Source organism: Neovison vison, chromosome 11 (genome assembly GCF_020171115.1).
Source record: "Neovison vison isolate M4711 chromosome 11, ASM_NN_V1, whole genome shotgun sequence".
NCBI lineage: Eukaryota > Metazoa > Chordata > Mammalia > Carnivora > Mustelidae > Neogale > Neogale vison.
The window spans coordinates 63558803-63573765 of record NC_058101.1 but is presented as its reverse complement, the minus strand read 5'-3'; the positions used below and the strand labels follow the sequence as shown (position 1 = coordinate 63573765).

The 14963-nt window shown below is 45.0% G+C and overlaps 1 protein-coding gene across 1 annotated transcript in view; it reads right to left on the bottom strand.

Moving 5' to 3' along the window:
• The window catches only part of STK32B (serine/threonine kinase 32B), a 414607-nt gene that overhangs the window by 29058 nt on the left and 370586 nt on the right, over window positions 1-14963 (bottom strand). The window contains exon 7 of the mRNA XM_044226223.1: window positions 2963-3066. Within this exon, the coding sequence (XP_044082158.1) occupies window positions 2963-3066 (104 nt within the window). The remainder of the gene's footprint in view (window positions 1-2962; window positions 3067-14963) is intronic.

The following is a 14963-nucleotide window of genomic DNA, read 5'->3' as shown; positions in this document are numbered from 1 at the left end:
GACAGCCATGCGGCTATGTCTACGGACAGTACCACATTGCCTACCTGGCAAACCCGAGTGTCTCCAGCTGACCTCAGGGGCTTCTACAGACTGCCCCTGACTATGCCCTGACTGCTCTACAGTCAGAAATGTTTGCCGTGTCTGCCTCCGTGGCTCTTCCCCACCTGTACTCACGCTATTCCCTGTAGCAGCTCCTCTGGGACCCAGGCTAATTTGTTCCCTCAGGTGTTCTCCATGCTCCTCTGAGCAGGTCACTAGCACTTTGTCTGAATAGCCCTGTCTCGGAGTCATCGCCAGGAGCATAGTTAACATGCATGTTGGACGCTGCATGGGCTCTGCTCGTTTTCTCACCATCCCCATGGTGGCCCTGTGCATTGGCCTCATAATCCCCATTTCATGATGGAGGAAGCCGGGGCTCAGATGAGGCCATGCCTGGCTCCAGCGTGGTAAGGTGCTAAGTCAGAGAGGATGCAGTTTTGCTGGCAGGACACCTGGGGCAGAATTCACAGTGAGGACTGGAGGCTTGCTGACATTCATCAGGCACATGCTGGGTAATCAGCACCATCACAATGGCTTAATTTTCAAAGCAATCCTGTTGGGTGGATATTACTAATTTTTCCCCTATTAACAGATGAGGATTCTGAGCGCTCGATCTATTTCTCGATTAACATCACGGATGAGGCACCTGGTAGAACCAGGATTTGACCCTGTGAAGTCCTCTAAGATCCCCTTTGTAATGAGAAGGCAGCTTTCGGTTGAGTGAGAGGAAACATCTTCTTGCCATTCAAGTGGTCAAAAAAGGGAACAGGTTCTTCCCGGAGATAAGGAACTCCCTGATGCTAAAGAGAACCAATGAACAGATGGGTGAGCAGCTGTTAGGGAAGCCACCTGGAGCCTGGCAGACGTGAGGGGGACAACGACTGTGCTGAGGTCCCTAAGGCCCTTCTCTGGGTCTACGGCTGGAAACCTCTCCTCTCTAATCAGAGGGTGTGGTCGCAGTTCAGAGAGACAAAGGGACCTGTGCTCTAACAGGGAACTGGGGGTGGGGGGATCTGGAGGAGAAGGTGGTCACAGTCTTGAGTCTCTTTCTTTGATTTGGCAGGTGTGCAGGATGAGGACTAAGAGTCTACTTTGGGCAGAGAGATCCTACTTATGTCCCTGGTCCAGCCTATAGGATCCACCCAGGCCATGGGATTCTGTGTTGAGATTTTTAAGCCCATTGATGACACTTGATTCTTCTTCTCTCCCTACAGAATATGTGGGAAGAGATGGCTATTTGCCAGACTAGAGTATTCCTGGGTCCCTAGCCAGAGGAATGTCCTGATCTTACCCCTTCTAACTCTTTCCAACTCTAAGATCTTAGAACACAGTGGAAAATTCCCATGATGGCTCTCATCTTTGGGAGGTAAGAAGCTCCCTGGATTTTGAGGGACTCAAGGAACAAAGAGGTGGATGACCACTTGTCAGGGATGCTGTCACTGACACGATGGAAGAATTCTGGGGTTTTGAAAAGACAGCCATTTCCGCACCCCAGAGATAAGCAGGAATGCATCTTGGTATAGTTTTTTGGTTTTTTTTGTTTGTTTGTTTTTTAACCAAGAGGGACTGATTGATTTTTATTTAACACAGAAAATGTACTTTCTGCTAGTGAACATCTACTTATGCTTGGGGCAACTTCTGGTGGAATGAGGACATCAGAAAAACAGCCTCTGGCAGATGCCCATGTCCTCTGGTTCCTTCAATGTTAGGGACCGTCACACTCCCTCCTGACTGCGCGTATCAATGAAACCGGCAGATGGCAAAGGAACCAGCCAAGAAAAGATGAATGTTTTCATTCAGTGCTTGAGAAAACTAAATATATATATATATATGTATATACATACGTGTGTGTGTATATATATATATATATATATATATAATTCTAAAAACACCACGTATAGTAATTATGCTTTTGAGGAATTCAGAGGAAATAATTGAGACCAAGAGCAGACGATCGTTGTTTAAACTACAGGATGAAAAATAATAATTATTTGCACTCGCATGGCTTTGATGGTTTGCAAACTGCTCTTACCATTCATTCATTCATTTCTCACCCTTTATCACCTGTGCAGGAGACTCGCGCCCTCCAAAAGCGCACCTCCACCGGCCTCAACGTGCATGGACACAAATCACTGTGAGACACTGAACATTGCAGCCTGTGGCTCTGCACTGGGAAGTGCAGTGGCCGAGGCAAGTGACAGGCAAACCCTGGGTCTCTGTCTAGGGTCAGAATGATCCCATGGCAACTTCAGCTCCAAGAAACAGTCTGAAGGCTTTTATTCCCGTTGTACCAAGAAGGAAACCAAGGTTCAGTGGCATTGTTTTCCAACAATACTTGTGCAAAGAAAAATGCCTCAGAATGAGTTTGTCACAATTCTTTCCACTAAAGTAAAAATGAGTGATTAGTTGCCATTAGTTATCCTCAGTTATTAAATGAAATGAAATAAAAACGGAAGTACACACTGAATGTCCCATTTTTATGGGACATCGAGCTATGTATTTGGGGGAAGATACAGAACCAACAAAAAAAGGATGGTTCCTATATTTAAAGAGCTTCAAATCGAGCTGGAAAATCAGGCAGGTGCACCACGTTGTGGGTCAAAAGAGGACAGTGTTTGAAATCATGATATCAAGGTGTTTGAACTGCCACATATTAGATGCTGACCTTGATGGAAGACCTTCCCCATGAATATCCATTTCCCCACGAGCAGGAGGAGGCAGCCGGACCAGAAGCTCGCTCTGGACCGCTTTAATGCTCAGGGACCTCAGGCACATGGGCCATCAGAACTGAAATCCAGTGTCTCGGACTCCTCACATGGGCTCCTTCCCAGCCGGGTGGCCAGCCAATAGCACCCTGGTCTGATTTGACCTGACCCTCAACTTCTAGGGCTCCCCGTGTCCCCCAAGCAGGTGCACATCTTACCCAGCCCCGGAGCAGCTCGTAGGCCGTGACACCCAGGGACCACCAGTCCACGGGGTATGAGTAACCGGGGCCTCCGTCCACGTACACCTGGAACACTTCTGGGGCTGCCAAAGACAGGACAGAGAGAAGGTCACCGCGTGCCACAGTTTACACTCACCACCCCTCAGAGAGGGCACACGGGGGTGGGGGAGACAGGAACCTGACTCTTCGAGGGCAAAGCCAGGACTTTGTCTACTGTGCCATGTGGCTCCTGCCCTCCGTAAGCCACAAGCGGGCATCACAGGAAACACTGGTGTGGCCCCCGGGGAGTACGGGTGCTCCAATGTGTAGGGGAGGGGGTCTGCTAAGGCAGAGGTGGGGTAAGTCCCCCAGAGGAGGTGGACTGGGGGGGCATAACTCCGTCAGCATGAACAGAGGTGGGGTAAGGTCTGAGTTAAGATGAAGAAACCGCACCTTGTAAATGTCCTTCTGCCTTTGGCACCAACACCAACTGGGTCAGGCGTCCTAACAATGCAGGATGCTTAGAACCCATGAAGCCTGCTGCCTCTCTCAAGAAACAGTCTTAGGTTGGCACAGGTAGGATCCACTATGAAACTCTCAGGGTAAGCATAGCCACAGAGACAGAAGGCAGATTAGGGGTTGCCCAGCTCGGAGGGAGGGGGAGAGGGGAAATTGGGAGTAACTGCTTCATGGATGTCCGCTGGGGGAGATGACAATGTTCTGGAACTGGGGAGAGGTGGTGGTCACATAACATTGAGAATGTACTAAATGCTACAGAGTTGCTCCTTTATAATGGGTAATTCTGTGAATTTCACCTCAGCCGAACAAAAAGTGAAGGCTGGAGGCCCTAGGGTGATGGACCCTGATTCTTCAGAGCACTGTGCTTGTCCTGGGGGACCCTTGGCCCGCAGGTGTTCTAATGTGCTGAATGTGCATTAATCTCATTGCACCACCCCCAAATCCCTAGGCCAAGAGTGTGCCCATGCTCTAATTGCTTGTATTGGCTTCCAGGAAAATTTTGTGAAATGTGGATCCTTTCCAGCAAATTAACTTGCAGACATAATTCCATCTTGAAGTTGTCAGAGCAGGCAAAATCTGTCCCTTGGAACCACAACACGTTGTGATTAAAGATGTTTCAGCTCAATTTTCAGACTGGCATTCAGCAGGCATGGGAACGGGGAAGGCTAGGTGAGGTGGGCGAGGCAGGACACACATGCTCCAATTGGGGCTCTTGGGTTAGAAGCTGGACACGTGCCTCCAACCAGTGGCCAGATTCTAGTTGCCCTGTGACCATGCTTCCCACTTGCTCTGTATCTTACAGCTCACATTCTCCCTTGGGTTCTACTGAGAACCTCTTCACAAGAGCCCCCCACAATCATGTTGCCTCGGACCCATTTTACAGATGAGGTTCAGAGAGGGACAGCGGGATGAAGGATGTCCCATAGCCAGGAAGTGCCAAGCTGAGGTGTGCCTCATGCATGGACAGAATCCTTGTTTGAAGTAAAGTTCATATTAATATTTCTTTAAGTACACAAAGATATTCTGTTGAAATTAGGGGGAGGTAGGATTGGGAATTACAAGGAGTGTCCCCTTCAGTTATCTGAGTCTTACAGAGAAACTAGGGGGCTATGCTGGGGAACAGGAAGCTGGCCGGTGTGGCTGGACCAGAGTTTAACAAGTTACATAAGCTTCTCTTTGCTTCAGTTTGATGAAATGTGAATAATAAGAAGAGTTTCTTCATTGGGCTGTTACAAGGATTAAATAAAAGATTATGTGCCAAGGGCTCAGCCCCCTGCCTGGCTGGGCTGGAGTGGGTGCTCCAGAAATCTTAGGCATGGTTTTCATTAGTAGAATGGGCATTCCAGTCTCTTCTGTCACTCTTAGCCTCATCGCCATCCACCCTGCCATATCTCCTGCCGTATCTCCCAGAGGTCTGGGGACCATCGTAAATTTCATCCAGATGCTGAGTTGTGCGTTTTTAGCCTCTTGATGTCTGCCCCACCCTTCCATTGTAGATCAGCTTGATGTCAGAGGTGGTGATCTCACCTTTTCATTAAGCACCCTGTGAGCAACTCATTGATTTCTTAGCAGGCACTCCCACCTGGATCCCACTGTGAGTCTGAAACTGAGCTTCCATCTCAAGGGACTTCCTTCCCTGCGTCTCAGTCTGTGTACCTGCCCTCTTCCCTCTGTGCTGAGAGGTTTGGAACATCGTGCTGTCTGTGCATTCCCAGGGCATAGGGCCCAGCCCCTATGCTCAGACAGTGCAGGAAGCAGGAATGTGCCCATGAGCGCAGGGATGGCTGTTTGTGCTGAGGTGCTCCCCATAGATCCTTGTCATGCCCAGCAGCCCCAGCCCATTTGGAATTCAGGGCACAAGCAGCATTCTGTCCTGGCTGTCATGACCAATCAAGTGACCAATAGCTGTGGCCTGTGACATTCTTTCCTCCCCTACACAATTGGGATGGGTGTAAGTTACAAGGACAGGTAAGAGACTCCCCTCACATGTCGATGAATGAATAAGTTGTCCATTTTCCCTGCTGAGGGTTTTTTTCCTGTTTTAAAAACATTTTATTTTTTTATATTTTTATGGTGTTATGTTAGTCACCATACAGTACTTCATTAGTTTTTGAAGTAGTGTTCCATGATTCATTGTTTATGTATAACACCCAGTTCTTCATGCAGTACGTGCCCTCCTTAATACCCACCACCAGGCTAACCCATCCCCCTATGCCCCTCCCCTCTGAAACCCTCAGTTTGCTTTCTGGAGTCCATAGTCTCTCATGGTTCCTCACCCCCTCTGATATTGCCCCCTTAATTTCCCCTCCCTTCCCCTAATGTCTTCTGTGCTATTCCTTATGTTCCAAATATGAGTACAATCATTTGGTAATTATCTTTCTCTGTTTGACTTATTTCACTCAGCATAATCTCTTCCAGTCCCATCCATGTTGATGCAAATGTTGGGTATTCATCCTTTCTGATGGCTGAGTAATCTTCCATTGTATATATAAACCATATCTTCTTCATCCATTCATCTGCTGAAGGGCATCTTGGCTCTTTCCACAGTTTGGTTATTGTGACCACAATAGCAGCCATTGCTGCTATGAACATTGGAGTACAGATGGCCCTTCTTTTCACTACATCTGTGTCTTCAGGGTAAATACCCAGTAGTGCAATTGCTGGGTCATAGGTAGTTCTGTTTTTAACATTTTTAGGGACCTCCAAACTGTTTTCCAAAGTGGCTGCACCAACTTGCATTCCAACCAACAATGTAAGAAGGCTCCCCTTTCTCCACATCCTCTCCAACACTTGTTGTTTCCTGCCTTGTCATTTTTTGCCATTCTAACTGGTATAAGGTGGTATCTCAATGTGGTTTTTATTTGAATTTCCCTGATGGCTAATGATGATGAACATTTTTCATGTGTCTATTAGCCATTAATATGTCTTCTTTGGAGAAGTGTCTGTTCAGGTCTTCTGCTCAGTTTTTGACTTATTTGTTTCTTGGGTGTTGAGTTGAGAAGTTATTTATAGATCTTGGATACTAGCCTTTAATCTGTATTGGCATTTGCAAATATCTTATCACATTCCATGGGTTGCCTCTTAGTTTTGTTGACTGTTTTCTTTGCTTATCTTGATGAAATGCAGTCTAAACCGGATCCTCTCACTGCCAGGGTAAACGAGGCAGAAGAGCGAATCAGTGAGCTAGAGGAGAAGATAATAGAAAAGAAGGAAATCGAGGAGGCCTGGGAAAAACAACTTAAGGCCCAAGAGATCAGACTGAGAAAGATTAACAATGCCATGAAACATTCCAATGTCAGAATTATTGGAATCCCTGAGTGGGTGGAGAGAGAGTTCTTGAAGATATATTTGAACAAATTTTACTTGAGAAGTTCCAAACACTCATGTCCAAGAGGCAGCAAGGACCCCTCCCAAGATCAATGAGAACATACCAACCTCCCAATATTTAATAGTACAATTTGCAGTCTTAGATCCAAGGCAGCAATCTTAAAAGCAGTTAGGGGGGAGAGATTTCTTACGTACAGAGGGAGGAACATGAGAATAATGTCAGACCTGTCCAGAGAGACCTGGCAAGCCAGAAAGGGCTGGAAAGACATATTCAGAGTACTAAATGAGAAGCACATGAAGCCAAGGACACTCTACTGAGGGTTTTACGAACATAACCTCTCTCGCCAGCATCCTAAGAACCCAATGAGACAAGTGTTGGAATGATCTCTATTTTAAGATAAGAAAGTAGAGGCACAAACTATGGAAAGAACCTAGATGTCCATCAACAGATGAATGGATAAAGAAGATGAATGTAATACTATGCAGCCATAAAAAATGAAATCTTGCCGTTTGCAATGACGTGGATGGAACTAGGGGGTATTATGCTAAATGAAATAAGTCAATCAAAGTAACACAATAATCATATGATCTCTCTGATATGAGGCATTTGAGAGGCAGGGTGGAGGATTGTGGGAGGAAGGGAGGGAAAAAATGAAACAAGATTGGATCGGGAAGGGATATAAACCGTAAGAGACTCTTATTCTCAGGAAACAAACTGAGGGTTCCTGGAGAGGGGAAGGGATAGGCTGGCTAGGGGATGGACACTGGGGAGGGTATGTGCTATGGTGAGTGCTGTGAAATGTGTAAGACTGATGATTCACAGACCTGTACCTCTGGGGCATATAATACATTATATGTTAATTAAAAAAAGAAAAGATCCAAGAGCATGGAATGGTCTTCCATCTATTTGTGTCTTCTTCAATTTCTTTCATGAGTGTTCTGTAGTTCCTCAAGTACAGATCCTTTACCTCTTTAGTTAGGTTTATTCCCAGGTATCTTATGGTTCTTGGTGCTATAGTAAATGGAATCGATTCTCTAATTTCCCTTTCTGTATTTTCATTGTTAGTGTATAAGAAAGCCACCGATTTCTGCACATTGACTTTGTATCCTGCCACGTTGCTGAATTGCTGTATGAGTTCTAGTAGTTTGGGGGTGGAGTCTTTTGGGTTTTCCATATAAAGAATCATGTCATCTGCAAAGAGAGAGAGTTCGACTTCTTCATTACCAATTTGGATACATTTTATCTCTCTTTGTTGTCTGATTGCTGTTGCTAGGACTTCTAATACTATGTTGAACAAGAGTGTTGAGAGTGGGCTTCCTTGTCTTGTTTCTGATCTCAATGGGAAGGCTGCAAGCTTTTTCCCATTGAGGATGATATTTGCTGTGGGTCTTTCATAGATAGATTTGATGAGGTTTAGGAATGTTCCCTCTATCCCTATACTTTGAAGCGTTTTAATCAGGAACGGATGCTGGATTTTGTCAAATGCTTTTCCTGCATCGATTGAGAGGACCATGTGGTTCTTCTCTCTTCTCATATTAATTTGTTGTATCACATTGATTGATTTGCGAATGTTGAACCATCCTTGTGGCCCAGGGATGAATCCCACCTGATCATGGTGGATAATCTTTTTAATGTGCTGTTGGATCCTGTTGGCTAGGATCTTGTTGAGAATCTTAGCATCCATATTCATCAGTGATATTGGTCTGAAATTCTCCTTTTTGGTAGGGTCTTTGCCTGGTTTGGGGATCAGGGTAATGCTGGCTTCATAGAAAGAGTCTGGAAGTTTTCCTTCTGCTTCAATTTTTTGAAACAGCTTCAGGAGAATAGGTGTTATTTCTTCTTGGAAGGTTTGGTAGAATTCCCCAGGGAATCCGTCAGGTCCTGGGCTCTTGTTTTTTGGGAGGTTTTTGATCACTGATTCAATCTCGTTATTAGATATCGGTCTATTCAGGTTGTCGATTTCTTCCTGGTTCAATTTTGGGAGTTTATATTTTTCCAGGAATGCATCCATTTCATCTAGGTTGCTAAGCTTATTGGCATGTAACTGTTCGTAATAACTTCTGATGATTGTTTCTACTTCCTTGGTGTTAGTTGTGATCTCTCCCTTTTCATTCATAATTTTATGAATTTGGGCTTTCTCTCTTTTCTTTTGGATTAGTGTAGCCAGTGGCTTATCGATCTTATTGATTCTTTCAAAAAACCAGCTTCTAGTTTCATTGACACTTTCTACTGTATCTCTGGTTTCTCCCTCATTGATCTCAGCTCTAATCTTGATGATTTCCCTTCTTATGTGTGGAGTTGGTTTGATTTGTTGTTGATCCTCCAGTTCTTTAAGGTGTAGAGACAGCTGGTGTGTTCTTGATTTTTCAATTTTTTTGAGCAAGAAAAGAAAAAGTAGAGACACAAATGGGTACGGCAGCTTGAATAGTATCCCCTGAAAAGATAGATCCAAGTGTTAAACTCCGGCACCTGTGAATGGGACCCTATTTGGAAATAGGGTCTTTGCAGATATAATTAAGTTAAGGATCTTCAGATAAAATCATCAAGATAAACTGTAGGGCCCACCTTAACTCTAATTACTGATGTCCTTACAGTAGAAAGGAGAGGGAGATGGGAGAAGAAGAGAGGTTCGTGGGAGGAGGCAGAGATTGGAGTGGCCACAAGCCCAGGAACCCTGGAGCCACCAAAGGCCCAAGAGGCAAGGCACATTCCTTTCCTAGATTCTCCTGAGGGAGCACAGTCCTGAAGACACCTCAATATTGATTTGGCCTCCAGAACCTCAAGGGAGTGAACTATTGTTTCAAGTCACTATGTTTGTGTACTTTGTTGAGCAATCCTAGGAAATTAATAAGAGGGGCTAAGAATTTATTCAGGCCATCCAGCTGGTGTGCAGACCTGGCACTCAGGCAAACACACAGTAGGCATTTAATGCACAGTGATTGGCTCTTCTACCCCTGATGCCATAGAGCTGTCCAGCTTACTGCTTGCATGCCTCAGAAGCAGAAACAGCTTGTAGCCTCAGAGCGTCAGCACAGTGCAAATGAAGGGTTCTTTGGAAACCATCCTGTCTGTCATTGTCCCCCGTTTCAGAACTGGCTACCGGGCTGGATGAGGAGGAGTGGCTTGCTTTGGCCACCCACCCTAGAACCACTCTATGGTCAAGCCTAGAACCACTAATCCTGATGCCCAGGTTCAGTAGTCCCACTGTTGTAATGGTTAAATTCCACCGTCAGATGACTCCACCATGCACAGCTCTTGGGCTCCTTCCTCCTCTATGCTGACGCGTTGCCCTTGCTCAGATCTCCTGGTGGCCTCCTCACCAGTCTTCAGGCCTCCAGAGTCATCTTCTCCAGTCTCTCCTTCTTGCTTCTGACAGGGGAGTTGGTTTTCTGACATGGGGCACAGACCACAGTAGTACTGAGCTTAAAGATTTCCCTGTCCTCAGGGCTATTTCACAATTGGCGTTCCTGGGAATACCACCTGCTCTGTGCAAGGTGAATACATTTTGGAGGAGGAGGGATTCTCAGGTCAAACGTCTCTGCGAAATGATGAGGTTCAACCATGTTTCTTCCTGGACTTGTCAGAGCCTTTAATAGGCTCATGTGCTTTACTCACTCTCAAAGGTGGCCTATTCAATAGCAAACATGGTCTGGAAATGTGACTTGATCCTGGAGTCATTTTTAGTTTTAGTGGAGTGATGGGAGGGATTAGGGCCAGCCACCTGTGTGGTTAGGTGAATTTAACTTTCGTGGTCTGGCATTCAGTGCCCTTAGCTTCTACCCATAGATCTTCCAGGCTCTACTATGGCCCTGGGCTTACCCACACCACCCTAGCTCTAGCTTCTCATGCTGCTCACTATTCCTGGAACTCCCCATCTATCTGTCTGTCTCTCTCTTGTTGTCTTCTCTAATTCACCAGGGCTATCTCAAAAAAGGTACAGCTAAATTGTTATCTCCTCCAGGAAGCTACTAGGTCCCAGGTACTACAACATGCATTACATGTGTCATCTCCTCCTCAAAATACCCCTCTAATATTATTATTTTCTGTGATCCCTCTCTCTCCTGATTAGATTTGGGGTTTTCTTTTCTTTTTTTAAATTATTTTTGAAAAGATTTTATTTATTTATTTGACAGACAGAGATCACAAGTAGGCGGAGAGGCAGGCAGAGAGAGAAGGAAGCAGGCTCCCCGCCGAGCAGAGAGCCTGACATAGGGCTTGATCCCGGGGCTCTGGGATCATGACCCGAGCTGAAGGCAGAGGCTTTAACCAACTGAGCCACCCAGGATACTCTAGATTTGGGTTTTTCTTGATCCCACCTTCACTAGGCATCTCTTGATGCCTCTGCACCCTCTGCTGCATTTTTGCTTATTTGTCTGCTTTTCATGGGACCCTAAGCTCCCTGAGGGCAGGAACTGTCATGGTCTCTTGTCTTGGTGTTCATGCCTGCCTGCCATGAAGAAGACAAGTGGGAAAGGTTTGTTGACTGACAAAATGAATGATTATAACACAAACCACAAACTATGTACCTTGCTATGTACCAAGCAGTGTTCTAAGCTCAGTACATTGCTAATAAAAACAGCTAATCTTTATGGAGCATCTGCATGTACCAATAAGCCTTGCTTTAAGAGATTCATAAGTATAAGTTGTTGAGTCTGGCTGCAGAAGAAACAGGATAGGAAACACTGCCATGGCCAGGATTGGGCTTGCAGGGCAGTGAGTGGGACAGTGTCCTGCCTCCCCAGTACAGCAAATGACAAACCAACCAGATAAGAGGAGTTGGTTATGGCCTTGCCCAGAATGATGTCCAGGAGCCAAGGTCTGGATACCCCTGATTGGATCAAAGATGAACAAAATGCCCCAAGTCCTTCTTGATTAAAACTTCTTGGCAATGGCCTGGTGGGGGAACATTCAATCCTGAATCTTCTATCTTCAGTCACTGGAAATGCCACCTCTCACTACCATCATCATACACAAAACAGTCATAAAGAACTTTCTAGGGCACAAAGTTCCTTCATATATTACCTCTATTCAGCCCCAAAGCACCCAAACCACAGATGGAGAAACTGAGGAGGTAAAGGGGTAATCTCAGGGACATGAAAACTGTGAGTGGAAAAACCTGGACCTGACCACAGTAAGAATGGCTGACCATTCTTACAACTTTCAGCCTAGTGCCCAAACACCTGTTCCTTTTTTACCAAGAGCCATGATTTTGGTGACAACACCAAGAGTTGCAATACTCATGTGGCCACTTATGGAATGTCCACCATGTGTCAGAAGTCACGGTTTTTTACGTATATTATTTACTTCTAGGCAAAGCTAATATTTAAAAAGCATGTCCTACAGTGTGTGTGTGTGTGTGTGTGTGTGTGTGTGTGTGTGTATAATTTTATTTTATTTTAATTTCTTTTCAGTGTAACAGATTTCATTGTTTACGCACCACACCCAGTGCTCCATGCAATACGTGCCCTCCACAATACCCACGACCTGGCTCCCCCACCTTCCCACTCCCCACCCCTTCAAAACCCTCAGATTGTTTTTCAGAGTCCATAGTCTCTCATGGTTCATCTCTCCCTCCAATTTCCCTCAACTCCCTTCTCCTCTCCATCTTCCCATGTCCTCCGTGTTATTTCTTATGTTCCACAAGTTTTGCATGTGTTAACTCATTTTACCCTCAGAAGGCCCTTGTGAGACAGTGCTATTATTATCTCTAAGCTTGGAAGCTGAGACTTGGAGTAGTCAAGTTACGTGCCTGGGTGAAGCAGTGGGGAGACCCCGAGCCTTATTGAGCCTGTTTCCCTGCCCCCTTCTCGGGGTTTGTTCAGAAGGATGATAAAAATCCTACCATGTCTCCTTCAAAATCCAGACATTTTCCACCAAATTACACCATGCTTATGCTGGAATATGCTGAAATAAAAATAATTCTTTATATCTAAAAATATATAAGTATATATTATATATATAAGGAATTATTTTTATTTCCACACACACAATATATAATATATGTTTTACATCCCCAAATCTCTACAAGGTCATTGTGTTAAATCTGCTAATTCAACTGGAGCTGAAGCCAAGAGCATGTATGAAGATCCAGGAATTCTACATTGGAGGAAATTAGGGTTTCAACATAACCCAAAAGAAAAATAACTAAGTGGCTCACCATGAACATGCACACTGATAAAATCTTATGGAAATCAGCTCTTGAATCACATTCCTTGACAGTGCCTGTGTCCTTTCCTGCTGCATCCCCAGGATCTTTCATGGAACCCAGTGTGTGTTGCACACAAAGCCCATTTGTGAGCTTGCTGGGCTCACAAACTGGCCTGCCTTCCAGAGCCATGGAACCTATGGCTCCTTCTCTAGCCCAGCCCAGTGGCTTGGGAGGACCAGCCTCACCTCCCACTAACATCTCCCCACTTCCATAGAAATGTAAATACCCATGTGGTGGGATCAGCCATCCTATGTTAACCATGCAAGACTAAAAATATGAGAATAACACAATAGCCTCTTAAGTTATAATTATGATCCTGCTAGTTTAGCTCTATGTATATTGCTGAAGGCTTTGAATGCCGCAGCAGAGTGTGGCATGCTAGCCAATGTCTAGCCTACAAGCTCAGAGGCTTCCAGGATCTATTCCTACACGTAATTGCCTCCTTGACTGAGAACACAGAATTAACATGTTTCAGTCTAGAGGGGACTTTTATGGTAATTTCCTACCTCCCCTATAGTTTCTAGGTGAAGGAAGTGAAGCCAGTTGGAGGTGTTTGGTGATTTCTGGCCCAGCTGGGACCAAAACCCAGGTGATCTACCTGTTGGGTCTTTATTAATGGAAAGACCCTGTCTCCAGCTTGTACATCCTGGCCAGCAGGATGGCCATATCTGTGCATCCAGCTGCCTCATGGACACCTGCACCTGGCAGTCCTGTGGGCACTGCACACTCAGCCTGCTCAAGCAAACTCGTCCCTTTCCAACTGTCTTCCTCCTGGGGTCTTGGTCTCAGCCCATGGTCAGCTCAGTTGCATGAGTCAGAATGGGGGAGTCTCCTGGCTTCTACCCCTCCTTCAGGCTCTGCTTTTGATAATTTGATTAGCCCCAAGACTTTCATTTTCCTCTTCCAGAAACTTCCTCTCTACTCTGTTTCACCTCTGCCTGAACACACCATGGCCTCTCACCTACTCCAGTCTAGCATTCTTTCTTTTCTTCTTTTTTTAAATTATGTTATGTTAGTCACTGTACTGTACATTATTAGGTTTTGATGTTGTGTTCAATGATACATTATTTGCACTTAACACCCAGTGCTCATTACAACATGTGCCTTCCTTAATACCCATCATTAGGTGAGCCCACCCCCAAACCCCCTCCCTCTAAAACCTTCAGTTTGTTTCTCAGAGTCCACAGTCTCTTATGGTTCATATCCCTCTCTGATTTCCCCCCTTCATTTTTCCCTTCTTTCTCCTAATGTCCTCTGTGCTATTCCTTATGTTCCAAATATGAGTAAAACCATAAGATAATTGACTTTCTCTGCTTGACTTATTTCACTTAGCATAATCTCCTCCAGTTCCATCGGTATTGATGCAAATGGTCAGTAGTCATCCTTTCTGATGGCTAAGTAATATTCCATTGCATATATGGACCACATCTTCTTTAACCATTCATCTGTTGAAGGGCATCTTGGCTCCTTCCACAATTTGGCTATTGTGGACATACTATGAACATTGGGGTGCATGTGGCCCTTCCTTTCACTACATCTGTATCTCTGTGGTAAATGCCCAGTAGTGCAATTGCTGGGTCATAGGGTAGCTCTATTTTTAGTTTTTTGAGGAACCTCCATACTGTTTTCCAAAGTGGCTATACCAACTTGCATTCCCACCAACAGTATAAGAGGGTTCCCCTTTCTCCACATCTTCTCTAACATTTGTTGTTTCTTGCCTTGTCAATACTCTAGAAACTACAGAACATTTATGAAAGAAATCAAAGAAGACACAAAAAGATGGAAAAACATTCCATGCTCATGGAACTGAAGAATAAACCTTGCTAAAATGTCTATGCTGTCTAGAGCAAATCTGTACTTGCATTGCCATCCTGATCAAAATACCAATGGCATTTTTCAGAGTGCTGGAACAAACAAAATCTGTATGGAACCAGAAAAGACACCAA